Source organism: Phocoena phocoena, chromosome 2, assembly GCF_963924675.1.
Source record: "Phocoena phocoena chromosome 2, mPhoPho1.1, whole genome shotgun sequence".
Taxonomy (NCBI): domain Eukaryota; kingdom Metazoa; phylum Chordata; class Mammalia; order Artiodactyla; family Phocoenidae; genus Phocoena; species Phocoena phocoena.
The window spans coordinates 141,697,265-141,712,802 of record NC_089220.1 but is presented as its reverse complement, the minus strand read 5'-3'; the positions used below and the strand labels follow the sequence as shown (position 1 = coordinate 141,712,802).

Here is a 15,538-nt window from a genome sequence, read left to right as displayed (position 1 = left end):
GCTTCTCAGGTGTGCCCCACCCCACATGGGAAACAGGCTCAGCCAGTGGTGATAGTTTTCTGCCTGTCCAGAGTACTTCTTTGGAACAAAAATTTGCTTTATAAAACGTGTTCAAGGCTTCTGCCTCATAAGCAAAAAAAAAAAAAAAAAAGCCCCTGGGAGGAGGTGTGACAGGAGTGGTTCTACTTGGTGAGGGGCTCTGTGTGCTTTGGCACACCCCCCCTTCCTGGTTTTTCCTCTCATCCTGCACCCAGATCTCCAAGGAGCTGGGGATCAGATCATACCAGATCCGTGATTTCACGCCTTCTTAGAGGTGCCAGATCCATCATTTCAAGTCAGGAGGCTTAGGAATTACGACTGCTGCAGCACTGGAGGTCTGAGCCAGTCAAAATCTCTGTCAGGAGGGTGAGGTGGTGTTAGACAGACTCTTTCTAGAAAATTCCAAATCTTTGGGATTGGTCAAAGGAAAGCTATAGTCCCCCAAAGTGCTGCAAAGGAATAGAGTTGGGATTTGTTGACCCTTCTCAGGGCCAGAAAACTCTCCAGGCCCCAGACCCAAGGCTGATTTTCACGTGGTCTCCAGGGCTAGGAAGGTGCTGACCTTAGTTTTATGTGCATCTCATACTCTGATAAACCTGTACATATACACAGACATATATGTGCACATAGACTCTACCATGGAACATGAGCAAACCATAGGTACTCTAGGAAGAGTGGATTTACTAGTGCCTTTGAATTCATCCCCTTTACCCTTGACAAGAACCTTATCTTCTTCCCCTCAGAGGCACAAGGCCAGTGTAGAGAACACTGGAGCTGTGGTCAGGAAATGTGCTACCTGTCCAGGCTTGGCCACACACTGGGGGACTCCAGGTAAGTCACTTCACCTCTCTTAGCATCACTTTTCTCCATTATTTTGTGAAATATAAAAATCAGAAAGTTCTAAGAGGTCCTTCCACTTTAACTTCAGAGATTGTTTCTATACTTTGCTTGTATAACATAGAAACATCTTCCTAATCTAGAACCCAGCTCTGGAAGTCTCTCCTCATTTCCCCACAACCAGAACAAAAAAGGCCTCTGAGCATCCAACTGACATCAGATTTAAGCATATTGCATATAAGCAAATACTTATGTCTCATTTGAGACTATTGATTCTTTCTTTGCACATAATTCTCACATGTCTGTCATCTAGTTTTCAAGGGTAAATTAGAGGCTAGAATTAGAAAGGGACAGAATACCTCCAGAGAAAAGGGATACTAACAGCATAAAGGTGCTACAGGAAAACTGTAAAAGGCACAAAAGAAATAAAAGACACCATAAGTCTGGTACAGTTTTGTTCATCTTGGGGCCTGAGAGTATCACAGTATCATTGTACAGGGCTGTGTTTATGCTCATGAATCCAGGTTATCTATGAATTCACTTGTTCCTTAGATTCTGTTGATGGATGTATGGAAGTACAGGCTACATTTTAGAAAAATATTAACTCACCAAAGGGTTAGATTGTAAGAAAAGGAAAACAAAAGCAGGCACCATATATTCCTTTAACGATTCACCCTTAGCTTCCTGAAAAATTCACACCTAGCACCTCATCTCTGACAACTCTAGGAGTCCTAGGTTTTTCTCCAGAATTGATTAATTTGAGCAAAAATAACAGAGTGCAAAGTACTCTGTACACTTTTTTGTTTAAAAATGTGATATCGGTTTTCTTACAAGTCGTCAAGAACAGTTGTGCACAAAAGCATTTTCTCCCATGCTGCATGGCATGTCACTCACCCTGCACCACAAAATGAGACCCACTTGTTTAGTCTACTTCCCTACGTGTCCCTTACTCTGTCAGACTGGCAATATTTGGGTTGGAAACAGCACAAAGAAATACTTGAAAAGTCTTTTTTTCAAATATAAGTTCAATAAAAACATTTCTATGTATTAAGTTTTGCAAAACACACTTAACTTTGGGAGAGTTTGGATAGCCAATTAAGCATTTTTATCCCTTCTTTACCAAGACTCAGGCAAAAAATATTCTATGGATGAGTGTGAAGAACCAAATTCCTTCAGATGCCACCATCTATGTCCAGTCAGCTTTAGGCTTAGAGAACAATTCAGTTCAATGCAGCAAAATGCAATATATATTAGGTGACAATCTATTTTTGCCAGGTTATGTTCTAGGTCCTGGGAAAACAACGGTGTGGTAAGATACAGCCCTGCCTGAAGGAGCAAATGAGATAGTTTTCCACAATGGCTGCACCAACTTACATTCCCACCAACAGTGTAAGAGGGTTCCTTTTTCTCCACACCCTCTCCAGCATTTGTTATTTGTAGACTTTTTAATGATGGCCATTCTGACCAGTGTGAGTGAGGTAGTACCTCATTGTAGTTTTGATTTGCATTTCTCTAATAATTAGCCATGTCAAACATCTTTTCATGTGCCTATTGGCCATCTGTATGTCTTCTGTGGAGAAATGTCTATTTAGGTCTTCTGCCCATTTTTTGATTGGGTTGTTTGCTTTTTGGTTGTTGAGTTGTACGAGCTGTTTGTATATTTTGGAAATTAAGCCCTTGTCAGTCACATCATTTGCAAGTATTTTCTCCCAGTCTGTAAATTATCTTTTCTTTTTGTTTATGGTTTCCTTTGCTGTGCAAAAGTTTGTAAGTTTGATTAGGTCCCATTTGTTTATTTTTGCTTTTATTTCTATTGCCTTGGGAGACTGACCTAAGAAAACATTGATATGATTTATGTCACAGAATGTTTTGTCTGGCTGTATTTTTAATAATCTAAGCAAGAGCTCATGATGGCCTAACCTGGTACAAGTAGTAGTGGAAATAGAAGAAAATAGACGGATTTGAGACAGTTGTAAGAGATGTAGAATTGTTAAGACTTGGTGAATGACTTAAAGGGTAGAGAGGAGAGACAGTCAAGGCTGATACCCTGATTCCTGCCATGGGCCATGGGTGATGGCAGTGTCATTCGTAGACACTGGGAACATAAGAAGAAGAGGAGTATATTGGCTGGAGAGAGGCAGTGCAGAGATGATGGCTTCACCTGGAACGTTTTGAGCTGGAAATGCCTCTGGGTCTAGAATCAGGAAGACAACCTGGGCTGGAGATTTAGATCTGTGACTCCTCGGTATATGGTTGATACTTGAAGCCGTGGAAGTTGATAGTGTGGGTGAAAACAGGCAGCTAGCTAGCTCATTCACCATCTATCCATACATCCGTTCATCAGGAAAGGAATTTCTAAATGTTCCCTAATGTGCATGTAGTATGTCTATAAGTTCTCCTAAACAGTGAGAATATCACAAGTTTATTTCTTTTTCTCAAAAAACCAAAACCAAGGAGCAATCACTGGGAGGCACCCTTGATTTCTGCCTTTGTCTTCACCATTTGCTCTTATGGTTCAGTGGCTCCGGCCTGAAGGATGTTCTCTCAGCTCTGTTCCTTTGCTCTTTCATTGTGAACTTCCGTCTGAAAGACACACCCACCCCTGAATCCTCCAAGGCAAGTTTGACATTCAATCCGAGCCTGGGTCTCTTGTTTACCATCAAAGCAAGAGAGGGACTTATTCAGCCTTTCCCATGAAACTGCTAAATGCTATTTCATTAAATATGTGCTAGAGCAGTGTATTTTTATTGTTGTTTTTAAAAACCAAGAAAGAAACCAAAAAAACTCCATGAAACAAGTATCCCCAAATTCACGTATGGTGTCAGGAAGATTGAGAACAAAATGACTAGTGTTCTGCAAAGCATAAAGAAAGAAAATGGAAAAGAATTTTTCCTTTCAAAAAAAAAACCCTGATATTGACATGCAATGTCAGGTCAGGTAGAGACTTCTGATCCAAGATGATTTGAACTCAAATGTTTCACTCATCCTACCCATTCCCCACTGAAATCACTAAATGGATATTATATAAAAGTCTATATGAATGCTGGAAACTGAGGAAGGGAATTATCCCCATAACTGAAACTCAGTGGGTTGATGAGATACACTAGTAGCCATTGCTCTGGCGACAATGGCCCTCGTGATGAAGGAAGAGAGCTGTGCACTGTGAATGTCCTCCGTTCACCCTGCCAGGAAGCTAAGGAAACCATGGGTATCTTGTGGGAGACTCAGCATCACCTTTACCACGTCTGGCCTGGGATCTCACAGGAATGGTCCCTCTGTAGGTGTATCTCCCTGTGTGGTACCCTCCTGGCTGCCTCTTGCTAGCTTCCTCCTCTGGCTTCCTCCTGGCTATGTAAACCAGAGACTATGGTTTTTAGAATGATCAGTTTAACGTATACAAGATGTGTCACCTTTCTGGTGAAGGTTCTGGGGAGCACTAACCCCTCCATCTTTGGAATCTCAAGAGTCACAAGAGCCTTTGAAGAACGGTCATTTTCTGAGCTGCATCCAGCTGCATTGGGAGAGCCAAGAGGCAGAGGGAGTATAGCTGAGAGCAAGGCAGCCCCACGTCCTCTCGTTGTGGGCTCTCAGCTATTACCATTCCTGTGGCTTCACACTGACAGTTATAAATATGGACATATAGATCAAATAAATATACGTAGACTAAATGGGATTAAATGGTAGGATAATAAACCTCACTGAGATGAAAAGTACAGTAAGTGCCGGTGTTCAAGGGGGACCAAGAAACGGAACTCCTCTGTCCAAATCTTGAACCAATGGAGCAATAATAACCAAGTGTAGGAAGACCACACATCACCTTTATTCCTGAGCTTTCCGTGTGCTCTCCACTGATGAGCAGCTCCCGAGAAGGGGCGGGGAGGGGCTGAGCTACGTTTGCTCAGTTCTTCTTTCTAAACTCATCAGTCAGATGAAGTTCCCCCTGGACCCAGGGCTCATGAGCTAGAGGGTGTAAAGAGGGAAAGAAAGTCATACGAAAGGAGCTGCGTCTACATGGAGGAGGCATCCCAAGTGGAAGAGAAGTGTCCACCACACATACCCCAGCACTCTTTGGATTTTTCTTCCATTAATCTCTTGGGCTTAGTCATTAAGCCTATGCTCAACTGGAAGAAGACATTTCCCATCTTCATGAGGCTACTTCTGCCTTACCAACTACTACATTTTTGGGTGTTCTCATTGACAGGGTGGATTTTGCCCCTAGAAAGCTCTGAAATGAGTTGAAACTGTATAATAACTAAATGAACACCACTGTATTAGTTTCCTAGGGCTGTAGTAACAAATGACTACAACTGGGTGACTTATAGCAACAGAAACTAGTTCTCTCACTGTTCTGGAGCCCAGACGTCCAAAATAAAGGTGTCAGCAAGTCTGTGCTCCACCTGAAGGCTCTAGGGGAGAATCCTTCCTCGCCTCTTCCTTGGCTTCTGGGAGCATCACTTCAATCTTTCTCTGCTTTTCCCACGGAAGCTTTCCCATGCTTTCCCCATGGCCTCCTGCCCAGTGTCTGGCTCTGTGACAAATCCTCCTCTCCTTTCTATTATAAAGGCACCAGTCATTGGATTTAGGGCCCACCCTAATCCAGGATGGTCTCATCTTAACACCCCATCTGCAAAGACCTGATTTCCAAATTCACATTTTCAGGTACTGTAGGTTATGACTGGGACATATCTTTTTGGAGGCCATTAATCAATCCACTCCAGCCACCAATACTAAAGTTTACTATATATTCTGTTTCCCACCTGAAATTATGTCCAACGATGTTGTCCGACATAGCTTATCAGAGGTTCTACAACTGAGACCAAACAACATTAAGATACTCTAAGAACAACATACTAATATAAATGTAGACATATAGACATATACAGAATATATAAAGAATTCTCACAAGTGAATAATAGGCAATTAAAAATGGTCAAAAGATGGAGTTCCCCGGTGGTCTAGTGGTTAAGACTCCACGCTTCCACTGCAGGAGGTGCGGGTTGGATCCCTGGTCGGGGAACTAAGATCCCACATGCTGCGTGGTGTGGCCAAAAAATATATAAATAAATAAATAAAATGGTCAAAAGATTTGAAGAGACGCTTCACAAAAGAAGATACACACATGCCCAATAAGCATATGAGAAGGTGCTCAACGTCGTTAGTTATCATCGGGGACTCGCCCGTGGGAGGCGCCAAGGGGGCTTAGACTTACAGTGCTGTACACTACATAAGAGATCTTCTAGTTGCCAGGGTAGCCACATTCCCAGAGACATTAACAAGGGTGGGGCCCTGGACTAAGACACTGACCACCTAACTTGTAGCAAATGGGTTCTAGTTATCACTACTGAAAAAGAAACAGTGGATGCACATCCCTGGTCCAATCGACTGTGGCCAGTGGATAGGGTCACAATGTTCAGGGTGGCTGATGGGTCCCTCCACAGTGGGTAAAGTAGAAGTTATATGTGGGGCAGACACGCTAAAAGATCAATCTGACAGGTACAGACATAGCGCAGCCTTTAGAGTTGAGCTCTGTGATATTCATTGAGCAAGTCACTTGCCCTCTCTAAGTCTCAATTTCTTCACCTGCAAATATGAACATTGCAACTTGTCTTAGTGTTTTTAATGAAGATTAAACTAGAAAATGCACGTAAAGCAAATGACACAGCTGGCCCAGGAAGGTGGTCTTTCTTCCACCTCCATGGAGGTGGACATAACCGATTCTTCCTGCTCGTGGGGTGGGAAATGGAAGTGGCTCCTGAGAGGAACACTTTAAGCCTGAATTACTCCAAGTCCAAAGGAATGTCCCCAAGAATGCTTGGTCCCAGGACAATCCCAGGAACTGGAACAAGTTTTCCTAAAGGAGCCATAACATCCACTTTGATTCTTAGCCCCCCTCTCCACGGTTTACCTCTGAGGCAGAGAAGAACCTTTATGTCAATGGAACTTGGCTTGAGTTTGGGGGCCTCTTCCAGGCAGATAATTCCCCATGCACCTTTCTACTGGACACGCTTCGTTAGGGCTTGCCCTCGAACACTCCCTTGATTCTATGTTCTGACATCTCTCTAATGCTCCTATTTCGGCCCTCTAGACTTGGCCTTGAGGTTAATATTTGATCTCCTTTGCTGATCTCTTGTTAAGAACAGACTTGGCTTTTTATTCCCCCTTCCTGCTCTTTGTACTTTTACTTACACTGAGTAGGATCACATGTCCCTTGTCAGCCCATTGAGACCAACCCTCGGTGACGCCCAAAGGCCAGATCTCAAGCTGGCCTTGCTCGGTACCCCCAAGGGGAGATTTGAACAAAACCCAGTTATCCACTGGGACCTAGACCATGCACATGGCCATGCGTGATCTCATAAGGACAGACACCAGGTGAGTCTCCTGGGACTCACTCCATTTGCCTCTACAGCAAAACAAGAGATAAGGAGTAGGCAAAAGTGAGGATTGGATCCCAACTTGAAGCTAAGCAGTGTCCATGCTAAGGGTCAAATACACCTGGCAATACCTATTGAATTGAAAGATGTGCCTGGCAGGAGTCCCTTCGTTTGAGGGATGGAGAAATCTCAGAATAACATATCCTCAAGGAAGAGGAAACCACGTAAATAAACTTGATCCATTTAAGAATATCTAGTACTTATTTATATTTAGAACTGCAGTAGATTAGTGTCCCACAGGTCTGGAGGTTGGTAGGGTAACTCAGCTCTGGCCCATGTCTCTCTCTGGTAGGCTAGCTTGGGCATGCTCTCCTGGTGAAGATGCAGCTGCAAGAGCACAGGTGGGAAGGCTGAGTGCTATTTCAAGTTTCCGTTTGTATCCAGCCTGCTATGATCCCACAGGCCAAACAAGTCACAAGCTGGACCCCGAGTCAGAGTGGGCACAGGAGGAGTTTGCAGCTGTGCACGACTGTCTTAAAAATCAATTCAACATTAAGAATAACCAAGGCCTTTTTACCAACACAGTGTGTCATGTTTATTGGGCTATTCACAGGTCAGCTAAAACACCATGAAGGGAAAAGACCGGATGCCATCAGTAATGTCAGGAAACAAAATATTTAGCAGTTCTTAGTTTCAAGTGTCGCATTCCATCACAGCTTGAGGAATATGGGCAATTCACTAACAAAACTGCAGTGGGTGCCATTTATTTTTAGCAACAAGGAGCACATACGTTTATTTAACCAATGACTTTTAGGACAGTCAGCAAAAAAAAGAAGATGGTATTTTCGTGTAGCTAAGACAAGAAAAGCATTTATACAAATTAAATGGATATAAAATACATTATAAAGAGAACACACATACAAAAGTCATTAAGCTGGTCAAAGAGCAAGAATGCCACAGAACACCACACTGAGAGAACACTGGTGTGAATTCATTTCCGTTATGAAAGTACGTCCAAAGTTTGAGTTACACATTTACTGAGGTAAAGGCACAATCACTTCCACGTAATTAATGGGGAAGAATCCAGATTCCCCATGGAGCACTCCTTCATACCAGTTTTCATCTATCTGATTGGTTAATGTAATGATATCCCCTTCTTTAAATCCTAGTTCTCCTTGGTTTTCTGGCTCAAACTCATAGAGACCACGACAGCAGGGCTGGTCCATGGGAATGTGAGAACCTGTCCACATCACATGGAGACAAAAAGCACAGGTTAACACGACAAATCACCCAGGGAGCATTGCAAAGGTGGAGAGTTGCAGAGACCACGACAGCAAGCCCCTGCCTTCCTTCCCAGGACAAGGCCGGCTCAACCCACCTCACAGGTGCTGTACTTGTGGCCTCTGCCCTCCTCAGCTCTCCCAGCTGCCCTAGATGACCTCCTGGGCCCATGGCTTTTCTCATCAGTTCTCCCGGCCAGAGAATTCAGGCCCAGCCCCTGTCCTTGAAGCAGCTACTCAGCTCTGCCAGGAGCCCGAGGGAGGTGCAGAATTACAAGGCCCAACCCCTGCCCTCAGGGAGCTCATAGTTTCTTTCTGGAGACTGGAAAACACATGGGAAACATTTAAAAAACAAAGATGAGGTACTGTATCACCTATAGCTCAGAGAAGAAGAAAGCAGGAAAGGCCTGGGTGGTCAGGGACATTTTCCTAGAGCTGGTGACCAGGAGCTGGAACATGGCAGGGTGTGAGACTGGAGAGGGATGAGGAGAATCTCTACAGACCAGCCTGCAGTCTTGGGATTGTTGTACTAAGCCAGAAGTTCTCAGAATAACATCTTTTAAATAATTGCTTTTTCATTTCAAAACTAAAACTAGGGGCTTCCCTGGTGGCGCAGTGGTTGAGAGTCCGCCTGCCGATGCAGGGGACACGGGTTCGTGCCCCGGTCTGGGAAGATCCCACATGCCGCGGAGCGGCTGGGCCCGTGAGCCATGGCCGCTGAGCCTGCGCGTCCGGAGCCTGTCCTCCGCAACGGGAGAGGCCACAACAGTGAGAGGCCCGCGTAACGCATAAAAAAAAAAAAAAAAAAAAAAAAAAAAAAACTAAAACTAAACATGGTAAAAAGAGAGAAAAGACATGCAAAATTGAGAAAAGTTAGCTGTAAACCACTAATGAAGAGGTAACCAATGTTAAATTAACATTATGGCATAGAAGCTTCCAGATATCTTTATGAATTTGTTTGTGTACGTATTTACATATAGCTGTTTGCATAAAAGAATTCCTGTATATATTACTGTGAACATCTTTCCAGGTTACATTTAATTACTGACCAGTTGTCAACTGTTATCAGTATAACATAATTTCTTTAACCGCTCTCCTATTATAGGATATTTAAAGGTCTTCCTTTCTTCCCTTTCTTCCCATCCTTCCCTCCTTCCTTCTTTCCTTTCTTTCTTCCTTCCTTCCTCTTTCTTTCTCTCTTCCCTTCTCCATTCCTTCCTTTTCATTTTCCTGTTTGTTTTCTCTTGGCTTTCATTGATAACTCTTTGAAACATATCCTAATGTATGTGTATTTACAAATATGTACAATTAATTCCTGAGGGTAAACGTCTAGAAGGAAAGTGGCTGTTCATAGACATAAATTTTTCCAAGACTTTCAAAATTTACTATCAATGTATTTTTTCTATGATTTTTTTGTCTTAAAAGTACTAGGAGCCCCTAATATATTATACACTTTTATACTATAAATATTGACCTTATATCTGTCATGTTTGATGCAAGCAGTATTCCCAGCTTATTATGTTTCTTTTTTTTCTTTTATTTTGTTTTTGGAGTGTGTACTGGGGATGGGGCAGGGATGGGGGTTTCTGTTTTGTTTTGGCATACATGCAGAAATTTTACACAACATAAGCAGTCAAACTGATGAAACTTTTCATTCATGGTTTCCCTTCTACAGTTATATGTGAATATTCAACTAAATTTATCCAAGTACTCTTTTTAAATTAATTTTTAATGTGAAAATTTTTTCTTTCAACCCGTTTGCATTTTTGCAAATAAAGGTATTATTTGCTTTTAATAATGTTTAAGCAGTTATCACAACACGATTTATTAAATAACCCATTCTGCTCCACTGATTTCAAATACTGCTTTTATCTTTATCAATATCATACATTTAATTATCATGTGCACTTGGATCTATTTTAGGATCTTCTACTTTGCTCCACTGATCCGTTTCAGTAACTGTACCACACTACTTTAAATATTGTAGCTTTGAAGTAAAGGTTAGTAATTAGTAAAGCAAGTTCCTCATTATTACTCTTCTACAGGCATATGTTGGAGATATTGCAGGTTTGGTTTCAGACCACCGCAATAAAGCAAACATCTCAATAAAGCAAGTCACCCAAATTTTTTGGTTTCCCAGTGCATATAAAAGTTATGTTTACACTAAACTGTACTGTGTTAAGTGTGCAGTAGCATTTTGTCTAAAAAAACAATGTGTATACCTTAATTTAAAAATACTTTATTGCTAAAAAATGCTAACCATCATCTGAGCCTTCAGCGAGTCCTAATCTTTTTGCTGGTGGAGGGTCAGCCATGCTGATGGTTGCTGACTAGTCAGGGTGGTGGCTGCTGAAGGCTGGGGGGCTGTGGCAACTTCTTAAAATAAGACAACAGTGAAGTTTGCTGCATCAGTTGACTCTTCCTTTCACAAGTGATTTCTCTGTAGCAGGCAATGCTATTGGATAGCATTTTACCCACAGTAGAACTTCTGTCAAAATTGGAGTCAATCCTCTCAAACTCTGCTGCTGCTTTATCAACTAAGTTTACGTAATATTCTAAATCTTTTACTGTCATTTCAACAGCCTTCACAGCATCTTCATCAGAAGTAGATTCCATCTCAAGAAACCAGAAACCACTTTCTTTGCTCATCTATAAGAAGCAACTCCTCATCTGTTGAAGTTTTATCATGAGGTTGCAGCAATTCAGTCACATCTTCAGGCTCCACTTCTAATTCTAGTTTTCTTGTTATTTCCACCACATCTGCAATTACTTCCTCCTCTGAAGTCTTGAACCCCTCAAAGTCATCCGTGAGAGTTGGAATCAACTTCTTCTGATAATGTTGATATTTTGACCTCTTCCCATGAATCATGAATGTTCTTAATGGCATCTAGAATGCTGAATCCCTCTCAGAAGGTTTTCAATTTACTTTGTCCAGATCCATCAGAGGGATCACTATCTGTGGCAGCCATAGTCTTACAAAATATATTCTTAAATAATAAGACTTGAAAGTTGAAATTACTCCTTGATCCATGAGCTGCAGAATGGATGTTGTGTTAGCAGGCATGAAAACAACACTGATCTCATTGTAAGTCTCCATTAGAGCTCTTGGGTGACTGGGTGCATTGTCAATGAACACTAATATTTTGAAAGGAATCATTTATTCTGAGCAGTAGGTCTCAACAGTGGGCTTAAAATATTCAGTCAACCGTGTTGTAAACGGATGTGCTGTCATCCAGGCTTTGCTGTTCCATTTCTAGAGCACAGACAGAGTAGATTTAGTATAATTCTGAAGGGATTTAAGATTTTCAGAATGTTAAGTGAGCTCTGGCTTCAACTGAAAGTCACCAGCAGCATTAGCCCCTACCAGTAGAGTCAGCTTGTCCTTTGAAGCCAGGCATTGACTTCTCCTCTCTAGCTATGAAAGTCCTAGATGGCACCTTCCAGTAGAAGGCCATTTCATCTACATTGAAGATCTGTTGTTTAGTGTAACCACCTTCATTAATGATCTTAGCTTGATCTTCTGGATAACCTGCTGCAGCTTCTACATCAGCACTTGCTGCTTCCCCCTGCACTTTTACATCATGGAGGCAGCTTCTTTCCTTAAACCTCATGAACAACTTCTGCTAGCTTCAGACTTTTCTTCTGTAGCTTTCTCACCTCAACCTTCATAGAATTGAAAAGAGTTAGGACCTTGCTCTGGATTAGGCTTTGGCTTAAGGGAATGTTGTGGCTGGTTTGATCTTCTCTCCAGATCACTGAAACTTTCTCCATATCAGCAATAAAGCTGTTTCACTTTCTTATCATTTGTGTGTTCACTGGAGTAGCACTTTTAATTTCCTTCAAGAACGTTTCCTTTGCATTCACATCTTGGCTCCTGTTTGGTGCAAGAGGCCTAGATTTTCACCTATCCTAGCTTTCGACATGCCTTCCTCACTAAGCTTAAGCAATTCTAGCTTTTGATTTAAAATGAGACGTGCGACCCTTCCTTTCACTTGAACACTCAGAGGCGATTGTAGGGTTATTAATTGGCCTAACTTCAATACTGTTGTGTCTTGGGGAGTAGGGAGGGTGAGGAGAGGGAGAGAGATGGAGAAGTGGCAGGTTGGTGGAGCAGTCAGAACACAGACGTTTTTCAAGTTCATCACCTTATATGGGCAATTTGTGTCCCCCCCAAAACAATGACAATAATAACATCAAAGATCACACATCACACATCACCACAACAAATACAATAATAATGAAAAAGTTTGAATTATTGTGAGAATTACCCAAATGTAACCCAGAAACACAAAGTGAGCAAACACTGTTGGAAAAATGGTGTCCATAGACTTGCTCGATACAGGGTTGCCACAAACCTTCAATTTGTAAAGAATGCAATATCTGCAAAGTGCAATGAAACAAGGTCTGCCTGTATTTAAAAATTCCCTATTCCCACAAAATCATTCAACCAGGTAAATTTTAGTATCAATGTATTGAGTTACCCTCATCTTGACTTTAACTGGGTCATATTGTTTGAGTAATAGTAAGATTAATGTTACAAGATTATTTTTAAATGAATGACCATTGCATGCCTTGAGGAAACCACACTTGTTTCTGTGTTGTACATTTATGCTACGTCTAGACTGGGTTTGTTACTATTTTAGATTTTTACCTCTGTATATTAAAATGAAATTACTTCCTTTTTATATTTTGGTATAAGAGCATTTATAAAGTAAATTAAACTCTTTTCTCTATTCTCTAAAACATTCAAACTTTGAAGATTCGATTTTAAAATGCCCCTAATTATCTAGGCCTATGGATTTCTGAAGACAGAAGGCTTTCTAGGATAGCTTATGATAGTGGCTCAGTGTGTCTGGGAAGGACATATGGTCACCCCAGTCCAGTTCCCTACAGATCCTAAAGGGGACATGTGGCCCCAGTGGTTCCCATGGTTCCATGCAGAGGAGCCAAAGGTGAGAGAATGGGCAGGAGCTGAGGGGCTGCCCTGGCCAAGTGAGGTGATGCCCCTCGCAGAGGGGGTGGAGGGCAAGGACCACCGGTGAGTTCAGAGGGAGACCTGATTGTCCCAGTCAAGATGGAGGTGGAAGGAGGCTGAACCCCACCCCAGGAAAACCACACACTGCATCCACATGAGGCCACCACATGGACAGAGGCCACCACCAGTGGACGGAACAGGCCATCCAGGAGGAGACCAGGGGAGCCTGCACACCACAATAGCAGACACTTGTTCCTCTTTACATCACCCGAGCAGAGTGAGGTCTGCAAAGCAGGGAATGCAGCACCCCAGAGCCAGACCAGGCCAGTTTCACGGGTTTTGGCCTTAAGAAGAGGGCTTAATCCTTTCCCATGACTGAAATATCGGCACATGTGTGACCTCTGCCATCCTATGTTTTCCATTTCTATTTCCTTTTTCTATTATTATGAAACATTCTTATTTCTCTCCCTGTCCAGACTTCAACTGAGAGTTGAAACAAGCTCTGCTAGAGATTGTGTTCCTTCCTCACCAAGTCTTTTCCATCCAAGTAAAGAGAGACGATAGATTTGGGTTGGTCAAATGAGAAGCCCCTTTGTCCTGGGGAAGGGACGGAAGGTGGCAGCAAATTCACCATGCAGCACCCCTTTCTCTGGGGGCAGTCCTCCCTCGGTGCCACCCCACTGCTAAACTTCCACGCACACTGTCCGCCCCACGTGGGAGTGAGAGCCAACCCCCCCCCACTGGCATAGGGAGCGTTTCTCACCTACTGCCTTTCTGCTGCAGTGGTTCTCAACCTGGCGGCACATTAAAAGGCCCACTGCCCAGGCTGACCCCAGACCAATTAAATCAGTAGCTCTGGCAATGGGACCCAGACAAGGGGGAAATTTAAAAAATTTCTCAGGTGTTTCCAATTTCCAAAGGAGGTTGCGAACCACCAGACTCATGGCCCTCTTTCCCTCCATTTCCTTTGACCAGAGCCCGGGAGTGTCAAGGAGCTCCTGGGGAAAGGGAAGAGCGTGGTGGCGGGTCGGCAGGGGCGGGGGGGAGGTTCTTCTTCCCCTGCAGGTGGGAAGCTCCTTCCCAGGTGGTGCTTCCAGGTAGGTCAGCATTTTAAAATCTGGGCCCCCTGCACTATTATCTCTAGAATCTACCTGATGTTTCTAGCATGTAGATGGCTCCTTCCATGACAGACGCCCCCATCCCACCCCAAGTCTGTATATTCCCCTTGTCATAATGATGGTAATTGGGAAGTAGAAGGATTTAAATAGGGGGCCCAGTTCATGATCTTGAATATGAACAGAATAACCTTCAGTGATTTCAAAACATTGGGGAATTGTGCGTTTCCAAGCAGAACTTTCCATTTTCCTTTGGAAATACAGCTCCTATCTGGGTGGGCAGGGGGGCTGGGAGCTGGGCACTGAAACCCTGCAGCAATTCAAGCCTCTGAGTCAAAGTCAATTTTATTAATGAATAACTGTTTCCATGTGGTCTATTAAAATGATTAGTATTCTTTTATCATTTCTCCCACTGTCAGTTTTTAACAGAGATGGAGTCAGGTGCCAAAGCACATAGTGGTCTTGGGAAGCATTTCCTTGAACACAAAATGTCAATGCTAGAAGGGTCTCTGGCGGTCTTCAGTGAACCCTCCTCTTTTTGAAGATGAGATCACAGCAGCCTGGCCTCAGAGCTAATGGCAAAGGCAGAAAGAGACACCAGGGCTCCAGACCCCAACCCATGACCTACCCACCTGATGTCACCTCCTATGTGATCTATGCCACTGCTAAGGGTTGCCAAGAAATTTCACAGGCTATCACACTGACTTACAGGGCTAATTGTGTGTGTGTGTGTATATATATATATATTTTCCCCCTCCCATTTACTTTGTAAGCTACCTACAATGACTAAAATAAATACTAAATGGCAGGCATGCATTTATCCCAACCACCACCTATGTGTGCATACGTGTGCACCCCCTGCACACATGCACTGAACAGATCGGGGGTAAGACACATCACTCACTTCTCACTTCATTTATT

General features: G+C 42.9%; 1 protein-coding gene across 1 annotated transcript in view; it reads right to left on the bottom strand.

Annotated features, from left to right (window-relative positions):
* Positions 1-7,823: 7,823 nt before the first annotated feature.
* The window catches only part of SH3GL3 (SH3 domain containing GRB2 like 3, endophilin A3), a 144,111-nt gene continuing 136,396 nt past the window's right edge, over positions 7,824-15,538 (bottom strand). The window contains exon 9 of the mRNA XM_065871420.1: positions 7,824-8,487. Within this exon, the coding sequence (XP_065727492.1) occupies positions 8,282-8,487 (206 nt within the window). The 3' untranslated portion in view covers positions 7,824-8,281. The remainder of the gene's footprint in view (positions 8,488-15,538) is intronic.